General features: G+C 48.2%; 1 protein-coding gene across 14 annotated transcripts; it reads right to left on the bottom strand.

Moving 5' to 3' along the window:
* Nucleotides 1–207: 207 nt before the first annotated feature.
* TROAP (trophinin associated protein) lies at nucleotides 208–8,378 on the bottom strand. 14 transcript variants are annotated; one of them, XM_074005909.1, is made up of 15 exons: nucleotides 8,297–8,378; nucleotides 7,894–8,042; nucleotides 7,609–7,801; nucleotides 6,062–6,121; nucleotides 5,739–5,876; nucleotides 5,464–5,546; nucleotides 4,899–4,951; nucleotides 4,288–4,409; nucleotides 2,881–3,009; nucleotides 2,705–2,788; nucleotides 2,495–2,554; nucleotides 1,957–2,091; nucleotides 1,004–1,802; nucleotides 533–726; nucleotides 208–367 (listed from the first exon to the last, which is right to left on the bottom strand). In XM_074005909.1, exons 8-15 carry the CDS (start codon nucleotides 4,300–4,302, stop codon nucleotides 323–325), a joined length of 1,461 nt encoding a protein of 486 aa, XP_073862010.1. In that variant the 5' UTR covers nucleotides 4,303–4,409; nucleotides 4,899–4,951; nucleotides 5,464–5,546; nucleotides 5,739–5,876; nucleotides 6,062–6,121; nucleotides 7,609–7,801; nucleotides 7,894–8,042; nucleotides 8,297–8,378; the 3' UTR covers nucleotides 208–322. The 14 variants fall into 12 exon arrangements, 12 of the variants coding, with proteins under 12 accessions (XP_005570816.3, XP_073862010.1, XP_073862009.1 ...); XM_005570759.5 differs by having other exon boundaries at nucleotides 5,964–6,121; XM_074005908.1 differs by having other exon boundaries at nucleotides 5,964–6,121; nucleotides 8,302–8,378.
* Between the last annotated feature and the right edge of the window lie 17,668 nt (nucleotides 8,379–26,046).

The following is a 26,046-nucleotide window of genomic DNA, read 5'->3' as shown; positions in this document are numbered from 1 at the left end:
CAGAGCTTGCAAGGGAGTGGGCTAGGCAGGAGTGGGTTGCTTCCTTCCCTTTCAGGATTCAGGACTCCCTTCTGGATGAGAGCCTGGGGGATCCCAAGAGCCCAGCGCAGTCCTCTGAACTGGAGGACACTGCCACCCTGTGGGCAATGGGAGAGTGACAGCAGTAGCTGGCCTGTTTGGACAGTTAGAACTCATTAGCTAGACATGTGGATACTTTGGAAACTTTATTGAGGACAAAAGTGGTCGGCTCCCAGTCCCATGGGCAGACCGACAATAAATAAGGGCTAAAAGGAAGAAGCACGGTAGGGCAGGAGTGGTTGTCTCATGATGGAGAGCCCCGGGGGGCAGAGCCAACTGGAATGAAACACTGGAGAGAGAGAAGACCTTGTCACAGCCCAGCCAGCCTTGCACTGTAGCCAAGCCTTCCTGCTGACCTCTCTGTGAAGGAGCCCAGGTGGCCCCCTGTCCCCGTTCCCCACCTCCCATCAGGCTCACTGTGCAGCCACAGCTGGGCTGTGGGTTGGAGTCTCACCAGGGCATCCTGCCATTCGAGTAATGTAGCCACAGGGTTGGTGCAGACCCGGGTGGGGCCTGAGGGAGGGGCTCGGCTGGTGTAAAAGGCACACTCATCGTCCAGACGAGCCTCATGGAAGCAGTGGATGGCGGTTAAACACGATTTGAGGCGCTCCCTCAGGGCTAGGGTTCGAGGGGCCAGACTGCTGAGGCCTGAGGGGCATGGAGAATTTAGAGGGCGGTCTGGAGTCCCATACTTCCACCATGTACTGTCCTTTCCTCCTCCCCCACCAACGGGGCCAAGCCAATTAGGAGCACAGGGCTGGAAGTGCAGCCCCTCCCCTCTTCCTGAGGGAGAGCCAGGCTGGGCCAGGGTGGAAGGTGTGGAAGCATGGGATTGCCTGGAGCAGGGGTGGGGCAGGGCAGGGGTGCAGCTCACAGTGAGTTGAGGACCTCTTGTGTTCACACTCCTTCCCAGCCAACTCCTTACCTGCCTGGCCTGCCGGGGTTCTCAGAGACTGGAGTGAGCAGATAGGGGGGCTGGCACAAAGCGGGTGTTGGGAAGAGAAGATCAGGCTGGTGGTTGCTGGAGCCCACTGACTGCAGCAGGGTGGTAGGCTGGACTCTGGACTTCTATGTTCCAGGGTGCAGGGCTCTGATGCCCCCAGCTCTACCCTAGGGTAGGGCTCTGGGGGTCCAGACTGCCCCTGGGTGCTGGGCTGAAGGGGACTGGGTTCTGCTGGAGGGCAGGGCTCTGGTACCTCAAGCTGTTCCTGCTGAGAGGGCTCTGGTATCTCAGGCTCACTCCTACAGCAGGACTCTGGGGACCTGGGTTCTGCTGGAGGGCAGGGCTCTGGTACCTCAAGCTGTTCCTGGCGGGAGGGCTCCGGTATCTCAGGCTCACTCCTACAGCAGGATTCTGGGGACCTGGGTTCTGCTGGAGGGCAGGGCTCTGGTACCTCAAGCTGTTCCTGGGGGGAGGGCTCTGGTGTCTCAGGCTCACTCCTACAGACGGCCTCTGGTGGCCCAGGCTCCGCTGGAGGGCAGGGCTGTGGTTCCCCGCACTCCTCTGGAAGGCAGGGCTTTGGCAGCCCTGAGCATTTTAACAATCCAGGAAGGTGGGAAGTCCCAGAGTTATGCTCTGTGGCATTCAGATTTCTAGAAATCTCAGTCAGCAGGGGCTGAAGTTCAACCATATCCAGAGAAGAGCCTCCGTTAAGGGGGGCACACTGGCCCCCTACCAGCCCCTCTATCTCCTGTCTCAACAGCTGCTGCAGGATACCGATGCGCTGTGGTGGGAGAGAGCACCCCAGTGTGACATCAAGATGTGCATTCAGTAGTCTACTTACACTGTCCTATTCCTGACCCCCCATCTCTTTTCCTTCTTCCTCAGCCCCAGTCACTGTTCAATAGACATCAAAGCTGTTGCCCACACAGACTCACTTGAATCTTCACCTCCTGGAGGTTGGGGGTTCTGTTAGAGTGGGGTTCAGAAGGAGTGGCCACAGGTGGTTTCCCAGACCCCTCCAGTGACCTTATACAACTCTCCTGGTCAAACAACCGGACGGCAACCTGCTCCTGTCACCAAGGAACAAGGCACACAAGAAAGCCAGGATGGGGCAGGAGAAAGACCAGCCTGAGTCCCACCCTCATGAGGAATAGATTAAAGCCGCTGACTGAGAGGCCCTAGATGTACATTAGGAGTGGCAGCAGAGAAGCAGGGAGAGTTAGGCAGCTTTTCCAGAGAGCATTTTCTAATTTTTTAAATTTTTAGTAGAGACAGGGTCTCACTATGTTGCCCAGGCTGGTCTCAAAGATCTGGGCTCAAGCAATCCTCCCACCTCAGCCTCCCAAAGTGCTGGGATTACAGGTGTGAGCCATCATGCCTGGCCCAGAAAGCACATGTGTCTCAAACTCCTGGGCCTTCAGGCTGGCAGCACAGGGCAAGGAATCTCAGTAGGGGGAGCCTTCTGATACTTACCCAGGGCAGGGCAGGATCTTCAGAGCAGGACTGAGGGGAAACACCACTCAGCCACCGGGCCTGGCACAGAAGTGAGATGTCAGCAAGGCCTGACACCCACAGGTGGCACTCAACCTCCCCTTGCTTCTGTCTTCTCTCTCCTGTACCCATCCATCTCCTTTCTCCCCTAGCTGTGGCTTCTGCCAGCCACCTCCCCATGCCCTCTCTTACCTGCTGAACTCTGGGGGTTGATGGCATGGGCGTGAATCGGGTTTTAGGTTGAATGGTGAGACGCCGCAACACTGAATATGAGGTCTGGGGAGAGATGTGGGTGGCTTAGCAGACCTAGCAAGGATCTCTGGCCAGACTGTTCTGCCCCTGCCCAGCCCCCAGCTGTTGACACAAACCACAGTTGGAGGGCCTGGGGAGGGTACACGCTGAGCCCGTCCAAAGGGTGATGGACATGGCACCACATGGCCAGGCAAGGGCTGGGCCACAGGGGCAGGGGAGGGCATCAGGTGGGAGTCACGGCTGTCCTGTGAAGAAGAAAAAGGTGGAAGAGTGATCCCTGCCCCCTCTGTCTTCCTATATCTTGTTCTCACTACAGCAGCCAGCGTGATTCTTTTAAGACCTAAGTCAAGCCAGGCATGGTGGCTCAGGCCTGTAATCCCAGCACTTTGGGAGGCCAAGGAGAACAGAGCATCTGAAGTCGGGAGTTCGAGACCAGCCTGACCAACATGGAGAAACCCTGTCTCTACTAAAACTACAAAATTAGTCAGGCGTGGTGGTGCATGCCTGTAATCCCAGCTACTCAGAAGGCTGAGGCAGGAGAATCACTTGAACCTGGGAAGCGGTGGTTGTGATGAGTGGCGATCATGCCACTGCACTCCAGCCTGGGCAACAAGAGTGAAACTCCGTCTCAAAAAAAAAAAAAAAAGACCTAAGTCAAATCATGTCACTTTCTTGATCAACCCTTCTCCCCATGGCTTCCCACTACTTCCAAGAAAAGCCAAGAACTTACACTGGTGTACAATTCCTTACCCAATCTGATTGTGTTATCACTAAAACCATATCTCCTACCGCTCTCCTTACTCTGCTTCAATCTCACTGGCCTCTCCTTTTTGCGGATCCTCAAATATGCCAGGCACATTCCCTCCCCAGGGCCTTTGCCTCTTCAGTTCTCTTGGCCTGGAACATTCCTTCCCCCAGATATCAACATATCTCACTCCTCCTCCAACCCCTGGTCTTCACTTAAACATCATCTTCTCAATAAGAGTTCCCTGACCAATCTATTTTAAATTGCAACACCAACTCCCCTGCTCCCAATTCCCCTTTAGTGCCCTATTATTTTTATTATTTTTTTATAGAGAACTTACAGTCATCTGAGACACTATTTTATATATGTGTTTATTTCTTATCTCCCCCTTCTAGAATATGAACTTGTTTATTGCTGTATGTCCAGAGCCTAGAACACGGCCTGGCACTCAGCAGGCTGGTGCTACTCAGTAAATATTTGTGAAGCGAAGGGATGAATCCTTTTGGCTGACAAGTGGCAGATCTGTCTCACCCTTAGCACTGATCTGATGGTGATACAAATATGATCTCTCACCCCAGGCCCTAGACATTTGATAAAGAGAGGTCAGTTTCACATTGGAGAGGGACTGGGTGCATCTGGGGTAAACCTACCCAATAACATCCTGAGGCCCAAGACTGCCTGGCTCTACCTACAATTCTCAGTGTTGGCTGCTGCTGCGAAATTCTCCCAAGCATCTCCTGCACCTCCCACCCACCATCCCAGGAGAGTTGCATCTCACCCTGGTATGTGTCATTTCTCGGTTTTCTCTTAATGGTACTCGCTGGGCCAGACCAAGAGAGGCCACACTTCCTTCATCTGAGCGAGTGACAACCTCATGTTCTCCTTTAGGGAGAGAGAAAGCTAGGAAGAAACGGGACATTTGTTGTAGACTCTAGAACACCCACCAAAGTTTGGCACAGGGTTCTACAACTTCTGAAGAGGGTATATTAGTTTAATAGCCCCCATTGCACTATTAGGGACAGGAACCCATCCAGCAGCCCCTCAACACCCAACACTATCTCAGTAAACACTTACTAATCTGAACGTCTGAGTAGGCTGGGTATGTGGTGATGGCACTTAGGGGCTGGGGATAAACAGTGAGTGGAAGATAAATCTTGCAGGAAGTGGCAGAGAGAGGGCCGAAATGAAGACCATCTCCTTTGACACAAGTGCAACTGTGCCAACCTCTGGCCTATCTAGAAAGTCTCTTCTTCTTCTCCTTCTGACCTAGCCTCCCAGCCTCCCACTTTCTCATGCTCCCTCCCAGCCTGCTGAGTTTTATCTGATCTTGTTCCCTGCTTCAGGCAGCCCAACTGCCCCTGTGCTCTCCCCACAGCCAGACACACTCACCAGGCTGGACTGGGGTCTCCAGGAGCAATCCTGAGGCCTGGCTCACTGAAGTCCTGATGACAATAAGGACAGTAGCCAGCAGTCACTGAGTACCAAGTATGAGCTGGACATGTGCTAAGTGCTTTACAAACATCATCTCATTTCATTCTCATGACAATTTCTAATGATGATACAAATGTTATTCTCACTTGACAAAGAAACCAAAGCTCAGAGAGGTGAAGGCAAGCTTGCACAACTAGTAAGTGGTAAGAGTTAGGATATAAACCCAAATCCCATTTATTGCCACAGTCTATACTGTAGCCACTAAACAAAAGAGATAGCACATTTCTGTCCTCCCTGTCCCCCCATGACTTGAAGAAACTGATGTCACACTGAGGCCTGCCTGTGAAGGCCTGAACCCTATCCCAAGGGCTCATCCTGGGTAATCACAGGTTTCTTGCTTCCCCTTCAGAGTTGGTGGGGAGTCCTAAAGCTACTGGAAGGCCCCAACTCTGGGGGACTCCTGTATCAGACACTGGTTCATTCTTTTCCAGATGACCTTCTCCCACACCCTCTCCTTTCTCACCGGCTGCTGCCAGCTGTCTCCCTTCTTAGCTCCTGGAAACTGGGGCGAGTGGAAGGGTGAAAGGAAGGTCCTGAAGGTGAAATCTGATCCACAGGAGCAAGAGATGAAAACGGAATCAGAGGTGGACCCTAAACCCTCAGGCCTCACCACCAACCCCATCTCCCCCAATAGGATCCCTTGCCTCATCATGAGGTACTTCCTCTCCCAAAGGCCAGCTTTGTCCCTGGAAGGAGCTCCCAGAAGCACCAAGTATCAGGCCTCTCAAGGGCACTCACCAGAGCCTGTAGCCTCTGGGGGCACAAAGTCTGGCCTCGAGGTCCTGGTCCCTCCAGCCTTGAGAAGCAGGAAGCCCTGGCAGGGTCCAGTCGGTGAGTGGGAGTTCTGGGGGCCAAATATGCAGAGGCCCGAACACCCTGGGACACCAACAGAGGCTGTCAGCACAGCTCAGGATGCCCACCTCAGCGCCCCCAGCCTGGTCTCCTCACATCCTGTTTCATTACCTGGCCCCTCTGGGTGGTGCCTCCCTGACTTCCTCGAACCAGTACTCTCTTAGCAAGACTAGGCTGGCGCCCCAGGTGACAGCTCTTCACACCCTCACCTGACAGGATGGTGGCCAGGGCTGCAGGGTCAGCCACAAACTCTATGGTCCCTGGAGCCTCTGCAAGGAAAGAGAAGGAAAGGTAAGAAGGAACAGGAAGGGGGAAAGCTGAGGGGGATAGGGACCCTAGCATAGTCACTTTGAGATACAAGGTGAGCAAAAGAGACTCATTCAATTGAATTTGGCTTTTTTTTTTTTTTTTTTTAAGCAATAGATGGCTGGGCGTGGTGGCTCACACCTGTAATCCCAGCACTTTGGGAGGCTGAGGCAGGTGGATCACTTGTGGTCAGGAGTTTGAGACCAACCTGGCCAACATGGCAAAACCCTGTCTCTACTAAAAAAATACAAAAATTGGCTGGGCATGGTAGCTCACTCCTGTAATCCCAGCACTTTGGGAGGCTGAGACGGGCAGATCACCTGAGGTCAGGAGTTTGAGACCAGCCTGGTCAACATAGTGAAACCCCATCTCTACTTAAAAAAAAAAAAAAAAAATTAGCTGGGCATGGTGGCACACACCTGTAGTCCCAGCTACTCAGGAGGCTAAGGCTGGAGAATCATTTGAACCTGGGAGGTGGAGGCTGCAGTGAGCCAAGATCATGCCACTGCACTCCAGCCTGGTGACAGAGCGAGACTCCGTCTCATATAAATAAATAAATAAATAAATAAAGCAAACAAAAATTAGCCAGGTGTGGTGGCAGGTGTCCGTAATCCCAGGTACTTGGGGGAGGCTGAGTCATGATAATTGCTTGAACCTCGGAGGTGGATATTGCAGTGAGTTGAGATCATGCCACTGTCGTCCAACCTGAGGGATACAGTAAGACTCTATCTCCAAAAAAAAAAAAAAAAAAAAAAGAAAAGAAAAAAAAAAAGAAAAACTAAAAAGAAATGGGGTCTCACCATGTTGTCCAGGCTGGTCTCAAACTCCTGAGCTCAAGTGACCCTCCCGCCTCAGCCTCTCAAAGTGTTGGAATTACAGGCGTGAGCCACCACACCTGCCCACCAAATGTTCATAGAATGTTACATAAGACACTATTCTAAGCATTGGGGTCCCATAAGAATAAGACAAAGCCCCTATCCTCAAGAAGCTATCATCAAACTATAGACAGGTAACAGACTCAAGCCAAGGTATATACATGTTATAAAAGAAGTACTGCAAAGTATTAGGAGAACAAGTGACATGGGGAACTGGAAAAGGCTTCAGAAGAAGTGACATTTATTATTTATTTATTTTTTTTTTTTTTAAAGAGATAGGATCTCCCTCTGTCATCCAGGCTAGTCTCCAACTCCTGGCCTCCAGTGATCCTCCCGCTTTAGCCTCCTGAGTAGCTGTGATTACTGGTACAACCCATGGCGCCTGGTGAGATGACATTTTGCTGGAGGAAAGGGAGATCTTCTAAGAGCAAAGAGCTTTCCAGGAGGTGGAACCAGGACTATCACAGTAAGCAGGAGACAGCAGGAGTGAGTGCAAAACCCCAAAACCCCACTTTTACCCTTCCTAGTTCCCTACTCGGCCATGGAGGCCGTGTTACCAGGGCTCCAACAGGTACCTGTCTGGGCAGGGGGCCCAGGCCCCACATTTTGACCCCTAGGGCTAGGCCTGAGCTCCTCCAAGGGGTTCCGAGGCTGAGGGATCCCCACCAATCTTTGTGATGTCTCTGCCTGGTGCTTGGCTTTGGGCCTAGGGCCTGCTGAATCAACGAGGGGGCGTTGAATATTGAGCGGTGGTTTCTGCAACCATCTCTAGGGGAGGGAGGGGGGACAAAAAGGTGAGGTTTAGTGTTGGGGTGCATTACTGGTGTGACTACTGTCTTCCCCCATTAGGCCGCTCTTACCCTTGGATCTTGGTTCTCCTGGTCCAGGGCGCACGATGTAACAGTGGGGAAAGGCGTGCGTTTCTGAGAGCGTACCGGAATCTTGCTAGGGGTAGGAGATACACCCCGAAGGAGGGGATCCCTCGTGGCTTGCCGGGTGGTCATGATGGCTACAGTTGAGACGGGGAAGAAGGCAGGTAGAATCGGAGATCAAAGATCAACCAGTTCTCGGGGCACCTGTCCTGCCATCCCTGATACCTCTGCCCTAATCCACGCGCCCACAAGCCCCCGGCGCCTGCAAGACCGCTCTTATGGGTGCTACCTCCAGACACCCCGAAACTACTCTTTCGCCCTCGGACCTCGAACTGCCCTCGTCCCTATGAGCCCAGCAGCCCTCGTTCCCTCCAAGACCCCCGTGCCTCACCTTACCGAGAGCCCCTCAGGGCCGACCCAGCTTCCTCCGCTTTTCGCCTGACTCTCTCGGATACGGCTGGAGCTACTTCCTCAGTTTGTAAAATACGCCAAGCTCCTGATTGGCCCGGCCGCGCTCCCGCGGAGGCCTGTGTAGCCAGACTCAGCAGTCCAATCCGCGGGCTTCGCAGGAGGGGCCAAAAGAAGGACCAATTGTCGAACCGCTTTCTGGCCAGGAAAAAAAAAAAAAAAAAAAAAAAAACTGACTCGGCTCAATCAGCCAATCCGAGAGTGGAGCGCCGCTGGAAGGCGGGGAAAGAGGAAGGATGGGGCAGTTCCGAGGCCGTTCCGAGGCCGGGGAAGGCGTAGCCATGGGAGCTCTCGCGAGGTCTCGGGACCGGCGAGGGGCTGGCCATTGGCAGAAAGGGGCCGTCGCGGCCCTGAGAGGACGGTTGCTTGTTCTGATTGGTGCCAACGGTGTTGAAGGCTGGCCTGTGCCCCCCACCCGGCTTGACCACAGCCCTGCGCCAAGCTTTGGGGACGCCATTCCAGATACCCATAGAAAATATCTGCGTCCGGGCGCGGTGGCAGGCGCCTGTAATCCCGGCACTTTGGGACGCCGAGGCGGGAAGATCTTTTGAGCTATGAGTTTGAGACCAGCCTGAGCAACATAGCGAGACCACTCCCACCCCTATCTACAAAATAATAAAATAATAATAATAATTCCTGTGCAGTGGTGCGCGCTTGTAGTCCCAGCTGCTCTGGAGGCTGAGGCAGGAGGATCGTTTTGAGCCCAGGAGGTTGAGGCTGTTTGAGTTGTGGTCACGCCACTGCACTCCAGCCTGGGCAACAGAGAGAGACCCTGTCTTAAGGATAAATACATAAATAAATAAAGAGGGAAAGAGAGAGAGAACATCTGCACGTTGTCTCCAAGATAAGGAACTGCCTTCAAACAGGCAGAGGGCTGAAGGGAATCGAACTGAGCCTAACAATATGTGTGCTCCTTGGAGCCTCACAACCCAGTGAGGTGTCTGGTGAGGTGTCTTTCATTTCACGATAGGTAACAAGACTCATTGTTTTTGAACTCAGTTACCACAGCACCAGAATTGAATGACTACTCACAGCTGGGCTTTCCTTGCCTCCAGGTAGCCTTTTGCAGATCTAGAGGTCTGGGGAGAGGGGGCTCACCTGCTGGTTATTGGTGGGCAGAGCTGTGAGACTGAGAGATCCTAGAATATCCTGCTTAAGATGGACGGGGTAACCCCTAATGGGGGACAGGAAATGAACACCACTTTCAAGTTGACAGAACTCTGGTGAATTTTCCCCACCAATCACAGAAGTTATTCTTACACAAGTCAGAAACGAGGAGTTACTCCTTAAGTCCTCCCACTCCCTTTACATATCCCGTCTCTCATTCACTCTCACTAATTTTACTATTTATGCATTTTTGAGACAGGGTCTCACTCTGTCGCCCAGGCTGGAGTGCAGTGGTGCGATATCAGCTCACTGCAGCCTGGACCTCCTGAGTTCAAGGATCCTCCCACCTCAGCCTCTCACCTGGGACTACAGGTGCCCCCCACCAGCTAATATTTGTTTTTTTGTAGAGACAGGATCTGGCTACATTGTCTAGCCTGGGGCTGCAGGTGTCCTTCCCAGCACTTTGGATGGCCCAGGCAGATCTCTTGAGGCCTGGAATTCCAGACCAGCCTAGACAATGTAGCAAGATCCTGTTTCTGTAAAAAAAAAAAAAAAAAAAAAAAAAAAAAAATTAAAGATATGTAAGGTATCTTTACTAATTGTATGTATCTTTAAAATTCCTCTACTTTCAGGCTGGGCACAGTGGCTCATGCCTGTAATCCCAGCACTTTGGGAGGCCAAGGCAGGTGGATCACCTGAGGTCGGGAGTTCAAGACCAGGCTGACCAACATGGAGAAATCCTTCTCTATTGACAACACAAAAATTAGCCGGGCTTGGTGGCGCATGCCTGTAATCCCAGCTACTCAGGAGGCTGAGGCAGGAGAATCACTTGAACCTGGGAGGCGGAGGTTGAGGTGAGCTGAGATCGCACCACTGCACTCCAACCTGGGCAACAAGAGAGAAACTCCATCTCAAAAAAACCAAACAAACAACAAAAAAAATTCATCTACTTTCGGCTGGGTTTATGCCTATAATCCAGCACTTTGGGAGGCCAAGGTGGGCGGATCACCTGAGTTCAAGAATCTGAGACCATCCTAACCAACACTGTGAAACCCTGTCTCTACTAAAAATACAAAAATTAGCTAGGCATGGTGGCTGGTGCCTGTAATCCCAGCTACTCAAGAGGTTGAGGCAGGAGAATCGCTTGAACCCAGGAGGCAGAGGCTGCAGTGAGCAGAGATTGTACCACTGCATTCTCCAGCCTGGGTGACAGTGAGACTCTGTCTCAAAAAAGAAAAATTTTCTTTCTTTTCTTTCTTTCTTTCTTTCTTTCTTTCTTTCTTTCTTTCTTTCTTTCCTTTCTTTTTCTCTTTCACTTTTTTCTCTCTTTCTCTTCCTCTCACTCTTTCTTTCTCTTTCTTTTTCTTTCACTTTTTTCTCTCTCTTTCTCTTCCTCTCTCTCACTCTCTTTCTCTCTTTCTTTCTTTCTCTCTCTCTCTCTTTCCCTCCCCTCCTCCCCTCCCCTCCCCTCCCCTCCCCTTCCCTTCCCTTCCCTTCCCTTCTTCTTTCTCTTGAGATGGAGTCTTGCTCTGTCACCCAGGCTGGAGTGCAGTGGCCTGATCTTGGCTCACTGCAGCCTCCACCTCCCAGGTTCAAGCAATTCTCCTGCCTCAGTCTCCTGAGCAGCTGGGATTACAGGCGCCAGCCACCATGCCCAGCTAATTTTTGTATTTTAGTTGGGACAGGGTTTCACAAATGTTGGTCAGGATGGTCTCGAACTCCTGACCGCAAGTGATCCACTTGCCTTGGCCTCCCAAAGTGAGCCACCGGCCCATCTACTTTCTTGTTCTTTGTTAGCACCACCCTAATCCACCTCAGTTTCACCTAGGCAATTGCAAGAGTCTCTTAGTTGGTCTCCCATCCCTTAGTCTCTCTTTCTTTTCACACTCTTCCATTCTCCATATAGCAGCTAGAGTAATCTTTCCAAAATGCACATCCAGTCAGGCTACCACTATCCCTTGACCTCTCCCCACTGAAACCTTCCATCTTCCACCACTCTTCCCCTTCTATTAATACCTCCAACTTCATGGCTTCTTTCAATTCCTCAAGTTTGTCCTGATTGCTCTATATGGTCCCTGTTTCTGGAATGTCCTTTTCACTTCCACTTTGCCTATTTATGCCTCCAAATTGATTTCCATTGTTATTTCCTCAGGCCTTCCTTGAACCCCTTTACCTACCACCCACCCCAATCTAGTAAAGACCTCTTGGCTATGTGCTCTCAAAAACTAATGTTTGTTTCCTCAGAGCATGTATATTAGTTGGTAATTATATATTTATCAATGTGAACATAATATGTTTACTAAACTCAGTTTCCCCCAATAGACCTCCAAGGAGATGATGAAGGTAACCCTCTATTTTTGGCTTACCATCATATCTTTAGTACCTTGCATTATCCTTCGTAAAAGTGCTCAATCCTTGTTGAATGAGTCAATAGACAGATGAATATATGATTGAATGCATCAACAGGAAAGACCTCCAAGAAGAAATAATGTTTGAACTTCCTCTTTAAAAAAAATTTTAAGGTCAGCCTTGGTGGCTTACACCTGCAATCCCAGCACTTCGGGACACGAAGGCAGGCGGATCACTTCAGGTCAGGAATCTGAGACCAGCCTGGCCAACTTGGCAAAACCCCATCTCTACTAAAAATACAAAAATTAGCTGGGTGTGGTGGTGCATGCCTGTAATCCCAGCTACTCGGGAGGCTGAGGCACGAGAATCACTTGAACCCAGAAGGGGGAGGTTGCAATGGGCGGAGATCATGCCACTGCACTCTAGGCTGGGGGAGAGAGTGAGTGAGACTTTGTCTCAAAAAAAAAAAATTTTTTTTTAATGTACACTTTTTTCTTTTTTGTATAGAGATGGAGTCTTACTATGTTGCCCAGGCTGGTCTCAAACTCCTGGGCTCAAGCCATCCGCCTGCCTCACCTTCCCATAGTCCTGGGATTACAGATGTGAGTCACCATGCCAGCCTGCTTTTACTTTTTTTTGATTAACTCTGTTTTCATCCTTATCACTACATATAATCTAATTCATTGCTTATAACTGCTACATAGGATTCCATGGTAGGCATCCATTATACTTTACTTACCCATTCCCGACTTCTATACACAATGCCAGACAGTTATCTCTTACATAGTCCCCTGTGAGCCAGTTCAAGAATTTCTCTGGAACATATTCCTCGGAGTGGAATTTCTGTGGTAAGGTATGTGCATGCTCAATTTTACTAAGTAGCATCAGATTATTTTTCAGAAAATCTGTAGCTATAAACCGGGCATGGCATGCACTTGTAGTCCCAGCTTCTCAGAAGGCTGAGGTAGGAGGATTGCCTGAGCCCAGGAGTTTGAAGCCAGCCTTGATAACATGGTGAGACATTCTTTAAAAAAACCTGAAAAACAAAACAAAACAAGAAAACCCAGGTCTGTAGATGTTTACAGTATCAACATTATTACTGTCAGTTTTTATTACCTCAGACCCTTCCCAACACTTAATATTATACAACTCTCTAATATTTGCAATTCTAATGTGTATATTAAGTGTACTCTTAGTTATTTAAAATTACATTTCTCTGATTACTAGTGAGTTTGAGTGTTACTTCATATTCTTTTTTTTTTTTTTTTTTTTCTTGAGATGGAGTCTCACTGTGTTGCCAAGGCTGGGGTGCAGTGAAATGATCTTGGCTCACTGCAACCTCAGCCTCCTAAGTTCAAGTGATCCTCCTGCCTCAGCCCCACTAGTAGCTGGGATTACAGGCATGTGCCACCATCCCCAGCTAATTTTTGTATTTTTCATAGAGACAAGGTTTCGCCATTTTGGCCAGGCTGGTTTCCAACTCCTGACCTCAGGTAATCCACCCACCTTGGCCTCCCAAAGTGCTGGGATTACAGGCGTGAGTCATTGCACCTGGCTATTTCATATTCTTATTAGCCAACAAAACTTCCTCCTCTCTGAAATGCCTATTCATATCCTTTGTGCTATTTTTATTTTGGATTCCTGTCTTTACTTTTGTTCCTTCATAAGATTACACTATATTATGAATATTAATCCCACATTCACTTTTTAAAAAATTATTTTATTTTATTTTATTTTATTTATTATTGTTACTTTTTGAGATGGAGTCTTGCTCTGTCGCCCATACAGTGGCCCGACGTCAGCTCACTGAAACCTCCACCTCCCGGGTTCAAGTGATTCTCCTGCCTCAGCCTCCCAGGAAGCTGGGATTACAGGCACACGCCACCATGCCGGGCTAATTTTTGTATTAAGGTTCTTCAGAGAGACATAACCAACTGGATATATGAGAGGGGATTTATTAGGGAATTAGCCACATGATCACAGAGGCAAAATCCCATGATAGGCTCTTTGCAAGCTGGGGAACCAGAGAAGCTGGTAGCATGGCTCAGTCCAACTCCAGAAGCTTCGGAGCCAGGGAAGCCAACAGTACAACCCCCTAGTTGGAGGCCAAAGGCCTGAAGACCCCTGAGAGGCCACTGGTGCAAGTCCCAAAGTCCAAAAGCTGAAGAACCTGTAGTCTGTTGTACAAGAGCAGGAGGAGAAAAAACAGATTGCTCTGGAAGGGAGAGTTTGATAATTCCCCCACTTCTTCCTGTTTGTTCAAATCCACCCCAAGCGGTTAGATGATACCCACCCACACTGAAGGCAGGTCTTCCTCTCTCAGTCCAAGGACTCACAGCCAATCTCCCCTGCAACACCCTTACAGATACACGCACAAACAATGCTTCACCAGCCATCTAGGCATCTCTCAATCCAGTCAAGTCGATGCCTTAAATTAACCATCACAGGGCCTGAGGGTTAGGTGGTCAGAATGTATCAAGGTTGGGCTGGGCACAGTGGCTCATGCCTGTAATCCCAACACTTTGGGAGACTGAGGCAGGTGGATCACCTGAGGTCAGGAGTTCGAGATCAGCCTGGCCAACATGGTGAAACTCCTGTCTCTACTAAAAATACAAAAATTAGCCAGGCATGGTGGCGGGAGCCTGCAATCTCAGCTACTCGAGAGACTGAGGCAGGAGAATCACTTGAATCCAGAAGGCAGAGTTTGGGGTGAGCCAAAATCACACCACTGCACTCCAGCCCGGGTGACAGAGAGAGACTCCCTCTCAATAAATAAATTAATTAATTAATTAAATTAAATTAAAGCATACTGAAATATTTGAGGCAATATATTATCAATTTGCTCTCAAATGGTTGAGAAAAAATGTTATGTGTATCCTTGCAAATGTTCTGTAAGTTTAAAATGGTTTCACAAAAACAGGGAAAAAAGTTACTCTTTGGAGAAGCTTCAGATGGTTTCCCACAAGTCAAGGTTGTTCCAGCACTGTTGCTGTTAATATTGGAAATTTTCTATGATGGTGTAAGAAAAAGAAATCAACAGAATCAGGGTTGGGCACAGTGGCTCACGCCTATAGTCCCAGCACTTTGGGAGGCTGAAGTGGGTGGATCACCTGAGGTCAGGAGTTAGAGATCAGCCTGACTAACATAGTGAAACCCCATCTCTACTAAAAATACAAAAGTAGCCGGGCATAATGGTGCATGCTTTTAATTCCAGCTACTTGGGAGGCTAAGGCAGGAGAATCACTTGAACCCAGAAGGTGGAGGAAATCACATCATTGCACTCCAGCCTGGGCAATAAGAGCAAAACACCATTAAAAAAAAAAAATCAAACAAAACAAGAAAAACAAAAAATCTAACAAGGTATAAAGATTGAAAGGGAATATGTAAAACCGTTTTGTTTACAGAGGACATAATTATCTCAGTAGAAAACCTAGAAGAATCAATAGAAAAATAAGAAAAGAGTTCATTGGATAGAAAATCAATTATATTCCCCCACTAAGAAAATATTTGCGGCCGGGCGCGGTGGCTCAAGCCTGTAATCCCAGCACTTTGGGAGGCCGAGGCGGGTGGATCACGAGGTCAGGAGATCGAGACTATCCTGGCTAACATGGTGAAACCCCGTCTCTACTAAAAATACAAAAAAAGACTAGCCGGGCGTGGTGGCGGGCGCCTGTAGTCTCAGCTACTTGGGAGGCTGAGGCGGGAGAATGGCGTGAACCCGGGAGGCGGAGCTTGCAGTGAGCCGATATCACGCCACTGCACTCCAGCCTGGGAGACACAGCGAGACTCCGTCTCAACAAAAAAAAAAAAAAAAAAAAAAAAAAGAAAATATTTGCAATGTGGCCGGGCGCGGTGGCTCAAGCCTGTAATCCCAGCACTTTGGGAGGCCGAGACGGGCGGATCATGAGGTCAGGAAATCGAGACCATCCTGGCTAATACGGTGAAACCCCGTCTCTACTAAAAAATACAAAAAACTAGCCGGGCGAAGTGGCGGGTGCCTGTAGTCCCAGCTACTCGGAAGGCTGAGGCAGGAGAATGGCGTGAACCTGAGAGGAGGAGCTTGCAGTGAGCTGAGATCTGGCCACTGCACTCCAGCCTGGGTGACAGAGCAAGACTCCGTCTCAAAAAAAAAAAAAAAAAGAAAAAGAAAATATTTGCAATGTTTAAAGTGGATATGGGGAGCCAGATGCGGTGGCTCATGCCTGTAATCCCAGCATTTTGGGAGGCTAAGGTGGGTAGATCACCTGAGGTCAGGAGTTCAAGACCAGCTTGGCCATCGTGGTGAAATGCCATCTCTACTAAAAATACAAAAATTATCTGGGCCTGGTGGCGCACACCTATAGACCCAGCAACTCAGGAAGCTAAGGCAGGAGAATCGCTTGAACTCGCAGTGAGCCGAGATTGAGCCACTGCACTTCAGCCTGGGCGACAGAGCAAGACTCCATCATAAAAAATAATAATAATAATAGATTGGACGCGGTGGCTCACACCTGTAATCCCAGCACTTTGGGAGGCCAAGGTGGGCGGATCATCTGAGGTCGGGGGTTCAAGACCAGCCTGATCAACATGGTAGAGATCAACAGCCCCATCTCTACTAAAATACAAAAAATTAGCTGGGCATGGTGGCGTGCACCTGTAGTCCCAGCTACTCAGAAGGCTGAGGCAGGAGAATTGCTTGAACCTGGGAGATGGAGGTTGCAGTGAGCCGACATTGCACCACTGCACTCCAGCCTGGAGACAGAGCAAGACTCTGTCTCAAAAAAGTAATTAATTAATTAATATAATAATAATAAATAAATAAAATAAAGTGGATATGGGGCTGGGCGCAGTGGCTCACTCCTGTAATGCCAGCACTTTGGAAGGCCGAGGCAGGCGGATCATCTGAGGTCAGGAGTTCTAAACCAGCCTGGTCAACATGGCAAAACCCCCTGTCTACTAAAAAATACAAAAATTAGCCAGGCGTGGCCGGGCACCATGGCTCACGCCTGTAATCCCAGCACTTTGGGAGGCTGAGGTGGGCAATCACCTGAAGTCAGGAGTTTGAGACCAACCTGGCCAACATGGTGAAACCCCGTTTCTACTAAAAATACACAAATTAGCCAGGCATGGTGGCAAGCACCTGTAATCCCAGCCACTTGGGATGCTGAGGCAGGAGAATTGTTGAACCCAGGAGGCAGAGGTTTCAGTGAGCTGAGATCGGGCCACCACACTCCAGCCTGGGAGACAGAGCAAGACTCTTTCTCAAAAAAAAAAAAGAGGTCGGGTGTGGTGGCTTACACCTCTAATCCCAGCACTTTGGGAGGCCGAGCCGGGCAGATCACCAGGAGGTCAGGAGATCAAGACCATCCTGGCCAACATGGTGAAACCCCATCTCTACTACAAACACAAAAATTAGCTGGGCATGGTGGCAGGCGCCTAGCCAGTTGTCATATCTCTTTAGTCTCCTTCAATCTCAAACAGTTCTTCATTTTTGACTTTCATAACCTCACATTTATGAGGATTATGGGCCAATTATTTTGTAGAATTTCTCTGTTTGGGTTTGTCTGATGTTTTCTTATGATTAAACTCATGCTATAATCTTTGGCAGGACTGTCACAGAAGTTATGCTGTTTTCTTCCTACTACATCCTATCAGGTGACTCCCATTTCAGTGTGTCCTGTTACTTTAATTATTAGATTCAAGTGGTAGCCAGGTGTGGTGGCTCATGACTATAATCCCAGCACTTTGGGAGGCTGAGGCAGGAGGATCGTTTGAGTCCAAGAGTTGGAGACCAGCCTGGGCAATATGGTGAAACCCTGTCGCTACAAAATTTTTTTAAAAAATTAACTGGGCAGCCGGGTGCAGTGGCTTACGCCTGTAATCCCAGTACTTTGGGAAGCCGAGGTGGGTGGATCACCTGAGGTCAGGAGTTCGAGACCAGCCTGGCCAACTTGGTGAAACTCTGTCTCTACTAAAAATACAAAAATTAGCTGGGCGTGGTGGTGGGCACCTGTAATCCCAGCTACTCAGGAAGCTGAGGCAGGAGAATCACTTAAACCCGTGGGGTGGAGGTTGCAGTGAGCTGAGATCACGCCATTGTTCTCCACCCTGGGTGACAGAGCGAGACTCCATCTCTAAAATAAATAAATAAATACATAAATAAAAATTAGCTGGGCATACTGGTGTGCACCTGTAGTCCCAGCTACTTGGAGACTGAGGCAAGAGGATCACGTGAGCTGAGAGTTTGAGGCTGTCGTGAGCCAGGATCTGATCACTGCACTCCAGCCTGGGAGACAGAGAGAGACCCTGTCTCAAAAACAACAACAACAACAACGAAAAAAAAAAAAGTGATATCTGCCAAGTTTCTCCACTGTAAATTACTCTTCACTTTTGTAATTAAGAAGTATTTTCTTTGGGAGGCTGAGGCGGGCGGATCACGAGGTCAGGAGATCGAGACCATCCTGGTTAACACGGTGAAACCCCGTCTCTACCCAGCTACTCCGGAGGCTGAGGCAGGAGAGTGGCGTGAACCCAGGAGGCGGAGCTTGCAGTGAGCCGAGATTGCGTCACTGCACTCCAGAATGGGCGACAGAGCGAGACTCCGTCTCAAAAAAAAAAAAAAAAAAAAAAAAAAAGAAGTATTTTGTGTGGGGGGCGCTCTTGTTGCCCAAGCTGGAGTGCAATGGCGTGATCTCAGCTCACTGCAACGTCTGCCTCCCAGGTTGAAGCGATTCTCCTGCCTCAGCCTCCTGAGTAGCTGGGATTACAGGCATGTGCCACCATACCTGGCTAATTTTGTATTTTTAATAGAGATGGGGTTTCTCCACATTGGTCAAGCTGGCCTCAAACTCCTGACCTTAGGTGATTCACCCGCCTCGGCCTCCCAGAGTGCTGGCATTACAGGCATGAGCCACCGCACCTGACTTCTTTTGCTTTTTAAAATTATATCAGTATGAACTCATAAATTCCTATTCAATGGACCACTATCCAGTTACTAATATTGTTTTTTTCTTGACACTTTTTCTCTGATTTGGCCAGTGGGAGTCCTTTCAAGTTGCCTACTGTATCCTTTTAACATAACCTCATCACTTCTTTTTTTGAGACAGAGTCTTGCTTGTTACCCAGGCTGGAGTGCAGTGGCATGATCTTGGCTCACTGAAACCTCTGCCTCCTAGGTTCAAGCCATTCTCCTGCCTCAGCCTCCCCAGTAGCTGGGATTACAGGCGTGCACCACCACACCCAGCTAATTTTTGTATTTGTAGTAGAAACGGGGTTTCACCATATTGGCCAGGCTAGTCTTGAACTCCTGACCTCGTTATCCGCCCGCCTCGGCCTCCCAAAGTGCTGGGATTACAAGCCCGACCACCTCATCACTTTTAAGCATTCTTACGCTCCAGCATAGCGACATGTTGGATGGAATATTCTGTATATGTCTGTTAGGTTCATTTTGGCTATAGTGTTGTTCAAGTCTGCCATTTCCTTATTGATTTTCTGTCTGGATGATCTATCTATTGTTGAAAGTGGGATATTGAAGTCCCCTACTATTATTATGTTGCTGTCTATTTCCACCTACAGTTCTGTTAATATTTGCTTTATATATTTGCTATATATAGTTATTCTGATGTTGGGTGCATATATATTTACAATTGTTATATCCTGTTGATGAACTGACCCCTTTATCATAATAATAGAGGTCTGAAAACAATAAAAAGTTAATGAAAAAGATGTAAGAAAACAAAGAGATTAGAATTAATATTGTTAAAATGTTCATACTACCCTAAATGATCTACAAATTCAAGCAAGCCCTATCAAAATTCCAATGGCATTTTTCACAGAATAGAAAAAAAACAATAAAAAAATTCATATGGAACTACAAAGGACCCCAACTAACCAAAGCAATTTTGAGCAAAAAGAAGAAAGTTTCATGACATTAGTCTGGGTAATGATTTTTTTTTTTCTTTTTGGAAATGAACCTAAAAGCACAGGCAACAAAAGCAAAAATAGACAAATGGGATTGCATCAAACTAAAAGACTTCTGCACAGAAAAGGAAACAATCAACAAAGTGAAGAAACAACCTATGAAAAGGGAGAAAATACTTTCAAACCATATATCTGAGAAGGGGCTAATATCCAGAATATATAAGGTATTCAAATAACTCAATAGTACAAACAAAAACAAGACCTGATTTATTTAAATGGGCAAAGGACCTCAGTAGAGATTTCCCAAAGGAAGACATAAAAATGAGCAACAGATATATTTATTTTATTTTATTTTATTTTGAGGCAGGGTCTCACTACACGACCCAGGCTGGAGTGCAGTGGCTCAGTCTTGACTCACTGCAGCCTCAACCTCCCGGGCTCAACTGATCCTCCTACGTCTGCCTTGCAAGTAGCTGGGGCTGCAGGTGTGCACCTCCACACTTGGCTTTTTTTTTTTCTCTCTTTCTGTATGTTTTGTAGAGATGGGGTTTCATCATGTTGGCCAGGCTGGACTCAAACTCCTGATCTTGTGATCTGCACACCTAGGCCTCCTAAAGTGCTAAGATTACAGGCATAAGCCACTACATCCAGCTAACATATATGTTTTAAAAATCAACATTACTGGCCGGGCGCGGTGGCTCAAGCCTGTAATCCCAGCACTTTGGGAGGCCGAGACGGGCGGATCACGAGGTCAGGAGATCGAGACCATCCTGGCGAACACCGTGAAACCCGGTCTCTACTAAAAAATACAAAAAAACTAGCCGGGCGAGGTGGCGGGCGCCTGTAGTCCCAGCTACTCGGGAGGCTGAGGCAGGAGAATGGCGTAAACCTGGGAGGCGGAGCTTGCAGTGAGCTGAGATCCGGCCACTGCACTCCAGCCCAGGCTACAGAGCGAGACTCCGTCTGGAAAAAAAAAAAAAAAAAAAAAAAAAAAAAAATCAACATTACTAATCATCAAAGAAATGCAAATCAAAACCACAATGAGATATCACCTCACACCTGCTAGAATGGCTATTATCAGAGAGATAAAAGATGTGTGGCAGGATGTGGAGAAAAGGAGACTCTTGTTGGTAGGAGTGTAAATTGGTACAACTATTATGGAAAACACTATGGGGGTTCCTCAAAAAATTAAAACTAGAACTACCATATGATTCAGCAATCCCACTACTATACATATACCCAAAGGAAAGAAAATCAGGACCTCTGGTCAGACGCAGTGGCTCACACCTGTAATATGAGAACTTTGGGAGGCCGAGGTGGGCGGATCACCTGAAGTCAAGAGTTTGAGACCAGTCTGGCCAACATGGTGAAATCCCATTTCTACTGAAAACACAAAATTAGCCGGGTATGATGGCATGCACCTGTAACCCCAGCTACTCGGGAGGCTGAGGCAGGGAGAATTGCTTGAACTTGGGAGGTGGAGGTTGCAGTGAGCCGAGATCATGCCACTGCACTCCAGCCTGGGCGACACAGCGAGACTCCATCTCAAAAAAAAAAAAAAAAAAAGTCCAGCTTTCCTTACATATACTGTTAGTAAAAATGTGACTGCTAACAACTCTGCCAGGGAGGGCTCAGAAGGAAGTGAGGAGCATAGGAGAGAATCCCTATATTATCTTAGAGAATCTCTAAGTCATCATGTCGGTAGAAATGTGAATGTTAGTGCTGACATTGAGGGCTTAGAAGGAAATGAGGAACAGGTTTTTTAGAAAATGGAGGAAAGGGGATTTTTCATATAGTAGTAGGAAGCTCAGCAGAATTGTGTCATATTTATGTGGAATGCAGAATTTGTAAGTATGAACTTGGATATTTAGCTGTGTTGTAAAGTGTTGAAGGTGGACTGCTTTCTTTTTGCTGTTTATAGTAAAATGTGAGAGGAGAGATAAACTGAAGGAAGAACTGTTGAGCAGAAAGGAAGCAGGACTTGGGATCTGGGAAATTCTCAGCCTACCTGTATTGGTAAATATGCTCAAATTAGGCCATTCACTGTCAGGAAATGTGCTCTGAAAAGAAATCCAAGAGCGTACCTAGACAATATTCTGCTAGTGCCTGGGAAGGATCAAAGGTCAGATCATTCAGCCATACAACGGGTCCTTTGGAGGGTTTTGGCATGTGACTAGTGAGTCTCCTCAGTCATCTAAGCAGAATAGAAATAGGATTATTCGAAAAGATTTGTGACAGAACCTCTTGTCTAATGAGGTGAATCCCTGAGACATACATAGGAAACCCACGAGATTCTTGAGAATGTCATGCGACAGAAACACTGCCAGCTTGTACTGAAAGGAACAGGGAGAGGAAAAAATTAGAGAAGGCTGGACCAGGCACGGTGGCGCACGTCTGTAATCCCAGCACTTTGGAAGGCCGAGGCGGGTGGAATACAAGGTCAGGAGATTGAGACCATCCTGGCTAACATGATGAAACCCCGTCTCTACCAAAAAATACAAAAAATTAGCCAGGCATGGTGGAGGGCACCTGTAGTCCCAGCTACTCGGGAGGCTGAAGCAGGAGAATGGCATGAACCCAGGAGGCAGAGCTTACAGTGAGCCGAGATCGCAGCACCGCACTCCAGCCTGGGCGATAGAGTGAGACTCCATCTCAAAAAAAAAAAAAAAAAGAGAGAGAGAGAGAAGGCTGAACCAGGTGCAGTGGCTCACACCTATAATCCCAGAACTTTGGGAGGTTGAGGTGGGAGGATCACTTGAGGCCAGGAGTTCAAGATCAGCCTAGGCAACAGGGTGAGATCCTCTCTCTACAAAAATAAAAATAATAAAAAAAGAAAGAAGGCTGTCAGAATCTCAGAATTCTGCAGCCAGTAAATTACACAGGACAACACATGGAACAAGGAGGATGATGCCAAGGGCAGAACTGCATGGCCAGGAAGGGGAGCTAAGACCACAGAGGATTATTTCTAGGCCTTGATATCTGATGTTTTCCCAGTTGGGTTTTGAAATTGCTTCAGATTAGTAAGTCCTTTTCTCCTTTCCATTTTCTCCCTTTTTGAATGGGAATGTCTATAACTATTATCCTATTGTCCGTCCCACCATTGTATTTTAGGAACAGATAACTTTGGCCTGAGCATCTTGGCAAAAACCCATCTCTATAAAACACATAAAAAATGGGCCGGGCGCGGTGGCTCACGCCTGTAATCCCAGCACTTTGGAAGGCCGAGGCGGGCGGATCACGAGGTCAGGAGTTCAAGACCAGCCTGACCAACATGATGAAACCCTGTCTCTACAAAAAATACAAAAATTAGCCAGGCATGGTGGTGCACGCCTGTAATCCCAGCTACTTGGGAGGCTGAGGCAGGAGAATCGCTTGAACCTGGGAGACGGAGGTTGCAGTGAGCTGAGATCAGGCCTCTGCACCTCTGCACTCCAGCCTAGGCAACAGAACAAGACCCTGTCTCAAAAAAAATAAAAAATAAAAAATAATTTTTAAAAATGATGGTGCACACTTGTAGTCCCTGCTGCTCGGGGACTGAGATGGGATGATCGCTTGAGCCCAGGGAACTCAAGGCTGCAGTGAGCCATGATGATGCCACTACATTCCAGCCTGGGTCACAGAGCGAGACCCTGTCTCAAAAAAGGGGGGTGGGGTGTAGGGGGGACAGATAACTTGCTTTCTAGTTCCACAGGTCCACAGATTGGGAAGAATTTTCCCCCAGGAGTGATTATATCCAGAGCCTCACTCATACCTAATTTAGGCGATTTAAATGATGAGATATTGGACTTTTGAGCTGATGAGATTTAAATGAGATTTGAGACTTGAGTTGATACTGCAATGGCTTGAGACTTTTGGAGATCTTGAGATGGGCTGAATATATTTTACATGTGAGAAGAACACGAATCTTCAGAGGCCAGAGGGCTGAATATGGTAGGCATAATAATATCCTCCCCAAAAGGTGTCCACATCCTAACCCTCAGAACCTGTGAATACATTTTCTTACATTGCAAAAGGGACTTTAATGATTTGATTAAGTCTTTTCTTTTCTTTCTCTCTTTCTCCTTCCTTCTCTCTTTCTTTCTTTCTTTCTCCTTCCTTCTCTTTCTTTCTTTCTCTCTCTTTCTCCTTCCTTCTCTCTTTCTTTCTCTCTCTCTCTCTTTCTCCTTTCTTTCTTCCTTCCTTCCTTCCTTCCTTCCTTCCTTCTTTTTTCAAGGCCTTTCTCTGTCACCCATGCTGTGTAGAGTGGTGCGATCATAGCTCATTGTAACCTCAAACTCATGGGCTCAAGCGATCCTTCTGCCTTAGCCTCTCAAAATGTTACAATTACAGGCATGAGCCACTGCACCTAGCCAAATTAGGGATTTTGAAATAGGGAGATTATTTTGGATTATCTGAGTGCACCTAATGTAATAACAAGGATCCTTATCAGAGGGAAGCAGGAGGCAGGAGAGTCAGAGTCAGAAATGTGACAACTGAAGTAGAGGTTGGACTGAGGCAATTGCTGGCTTTAAAGATGGAAGAGGACCACAGGTTGAGGAACACGGGCAGTCTTTAGAAGTTGAAAAAGGCAATTAATCTTTTTTTTTTTTTTTAGACAGATTCTCGCTCTGTCACCCAGGCTAGAGTGCAGTGGTGCAATTTGGGCTCACTGGAACCTCCACCTCCCAGTTTCAAGCGATTCTCCTGCCTCAGCCTCCCAAGTAGCTGGGATTACAGGCGCCCACCACCACACCTGGCTAATTTTTTGTATTTTTAGTAGAGACAGGGTTTCACCGTGTTAGACAGGATGGTCTCGATCTTCTGACCTCACGATCTGCCAGCCTTGGCCTCCCGAAGTGCTGGGATTACAGGCATGAACCACCATGTCCAGCCACAGGCAAGTAATCTTGAAAAGGTTCCTCTGAAACCTCCAGCAGGAACGTAGCTCTGTTGACCCATTTTAGACTTCTGACTTCCAGAACCTCAAGATAATAAATGTATTGTTTTAGGGGTTTTGTGGGTATTTTTTGTTTGTTTGTTTTTGTTTGTTTTGAGACAAGTTCTCACTCTGTCACCCAGGCTGGGGTACAGTGGTACAATGATAGTTCATTGCAGCCTTGAGCTCCTGGACTCAATTGATCCTCCCACCGTAGCCTCCCCAGTAGCTGGGACTACAGGCACATGCCACCCAGCTCATTTTTTCATTTTTTATGGAGACAGGTCTTTCTATAGTTCCCAGGCTGGTCTCAAACTCCTGGTCTCAAGATATCCTCCTTCCTGGGCTAGGTGCAGTGGCTCATGCCTGTAATCCCAGCACTGTGGGAAGCTGAGACAGGCAGATCACCTGAGGTCATCAGGAGTTTGACACCAGCCTGGCCGACATGGTGAAACCCCATCTCTACTAAAAATACAAAACTTAACCAAATGTGGTGGTGAGCGCCTGTAATCCTAGCTATTCAGGAGGCTGAGGCACGAGAATCGCTTGAACCTGGGAGGCGGAGGTTGCGGTGAGCCGAGATCATACCACTGCACTCCAGCGTGGGTGACAGAGCAAGACTCTGTCTCCAAAAAAAAAAAAAAAAAAAAAAAGATGGCCGGGTGCTGTGGCTGTAACCTCAGCACTTTGGGAGGCTGAGGTGGGTGGATCACCTGAGGTCGGGAGTTCAAGAGCAGCCTAACCAACATGCAGAACCCCCGTCTCTACTAAAAATACAAAATTAGCCAGGCATGGTGGCGCATGCCTGTAATCCCAGCTACTCTACTAAAAATACAAAAATTAGCTGGGCTTGGTGGCGGGCACCTGTAATCTAAGCTACTTGGGAGGCTGACACAGAAGAACTGCATGAACCCAGGAGACGGAGGTTATAGTGAACTGAGATCGTGCCACTGCACTCCAGCCTGGGCGACAGAGTGAGACTCCATCTCAAAAAATAAAAAAGTGGCCGGGCGCAGTGGCTCACGCCTGTAATCCCAGCACTTTGGGAGGCCGAGGCGGGCGGATCACAAGGTCAGGAGATCGAGACCACGGTGAAACCCTGTCTCTACTAAAAATACAAAAAATTAGCCGGGCACGGTGGCAGGTGCCTGTAGTCCCAGCTACTTGGGAGGCTGAGGCAGGAGAATGGCAGGAACCCGGGAGGCGGAGCTTGCAGTGAGCCGAGATCGCGCCACTGCACTCCAGCCTGGGGGACAGAGCGAGACTCCGTCTCAAAAAAAAAAAAAAAAAAAAAGTAAGAGAAAAAGAAACTGAGCAGAGAGATCAGCAGCTACACCCCTCAGAGGGGGAGACAGAGCTCATAGATTTAACCCAGGCAAGTCTCTAAACAAAGACAAACCCGC

The sequence above is a fragment of the Macaca fascicularis genome, chromosome 11, assembly GCF_037993035.2.
Source record: "Macaca fascicularis isolate 582-1 chromosome 11, T2T-MFA8v1.1".
NCBI lineage: Eukaryota > Metazoa > Chordata > Mammalia > Primates > Cercopithecidae > Macaca > Macaca fascicularis.
This window is presented reverse-complemented; position numbering and strand designations above follow the sequence as displayed.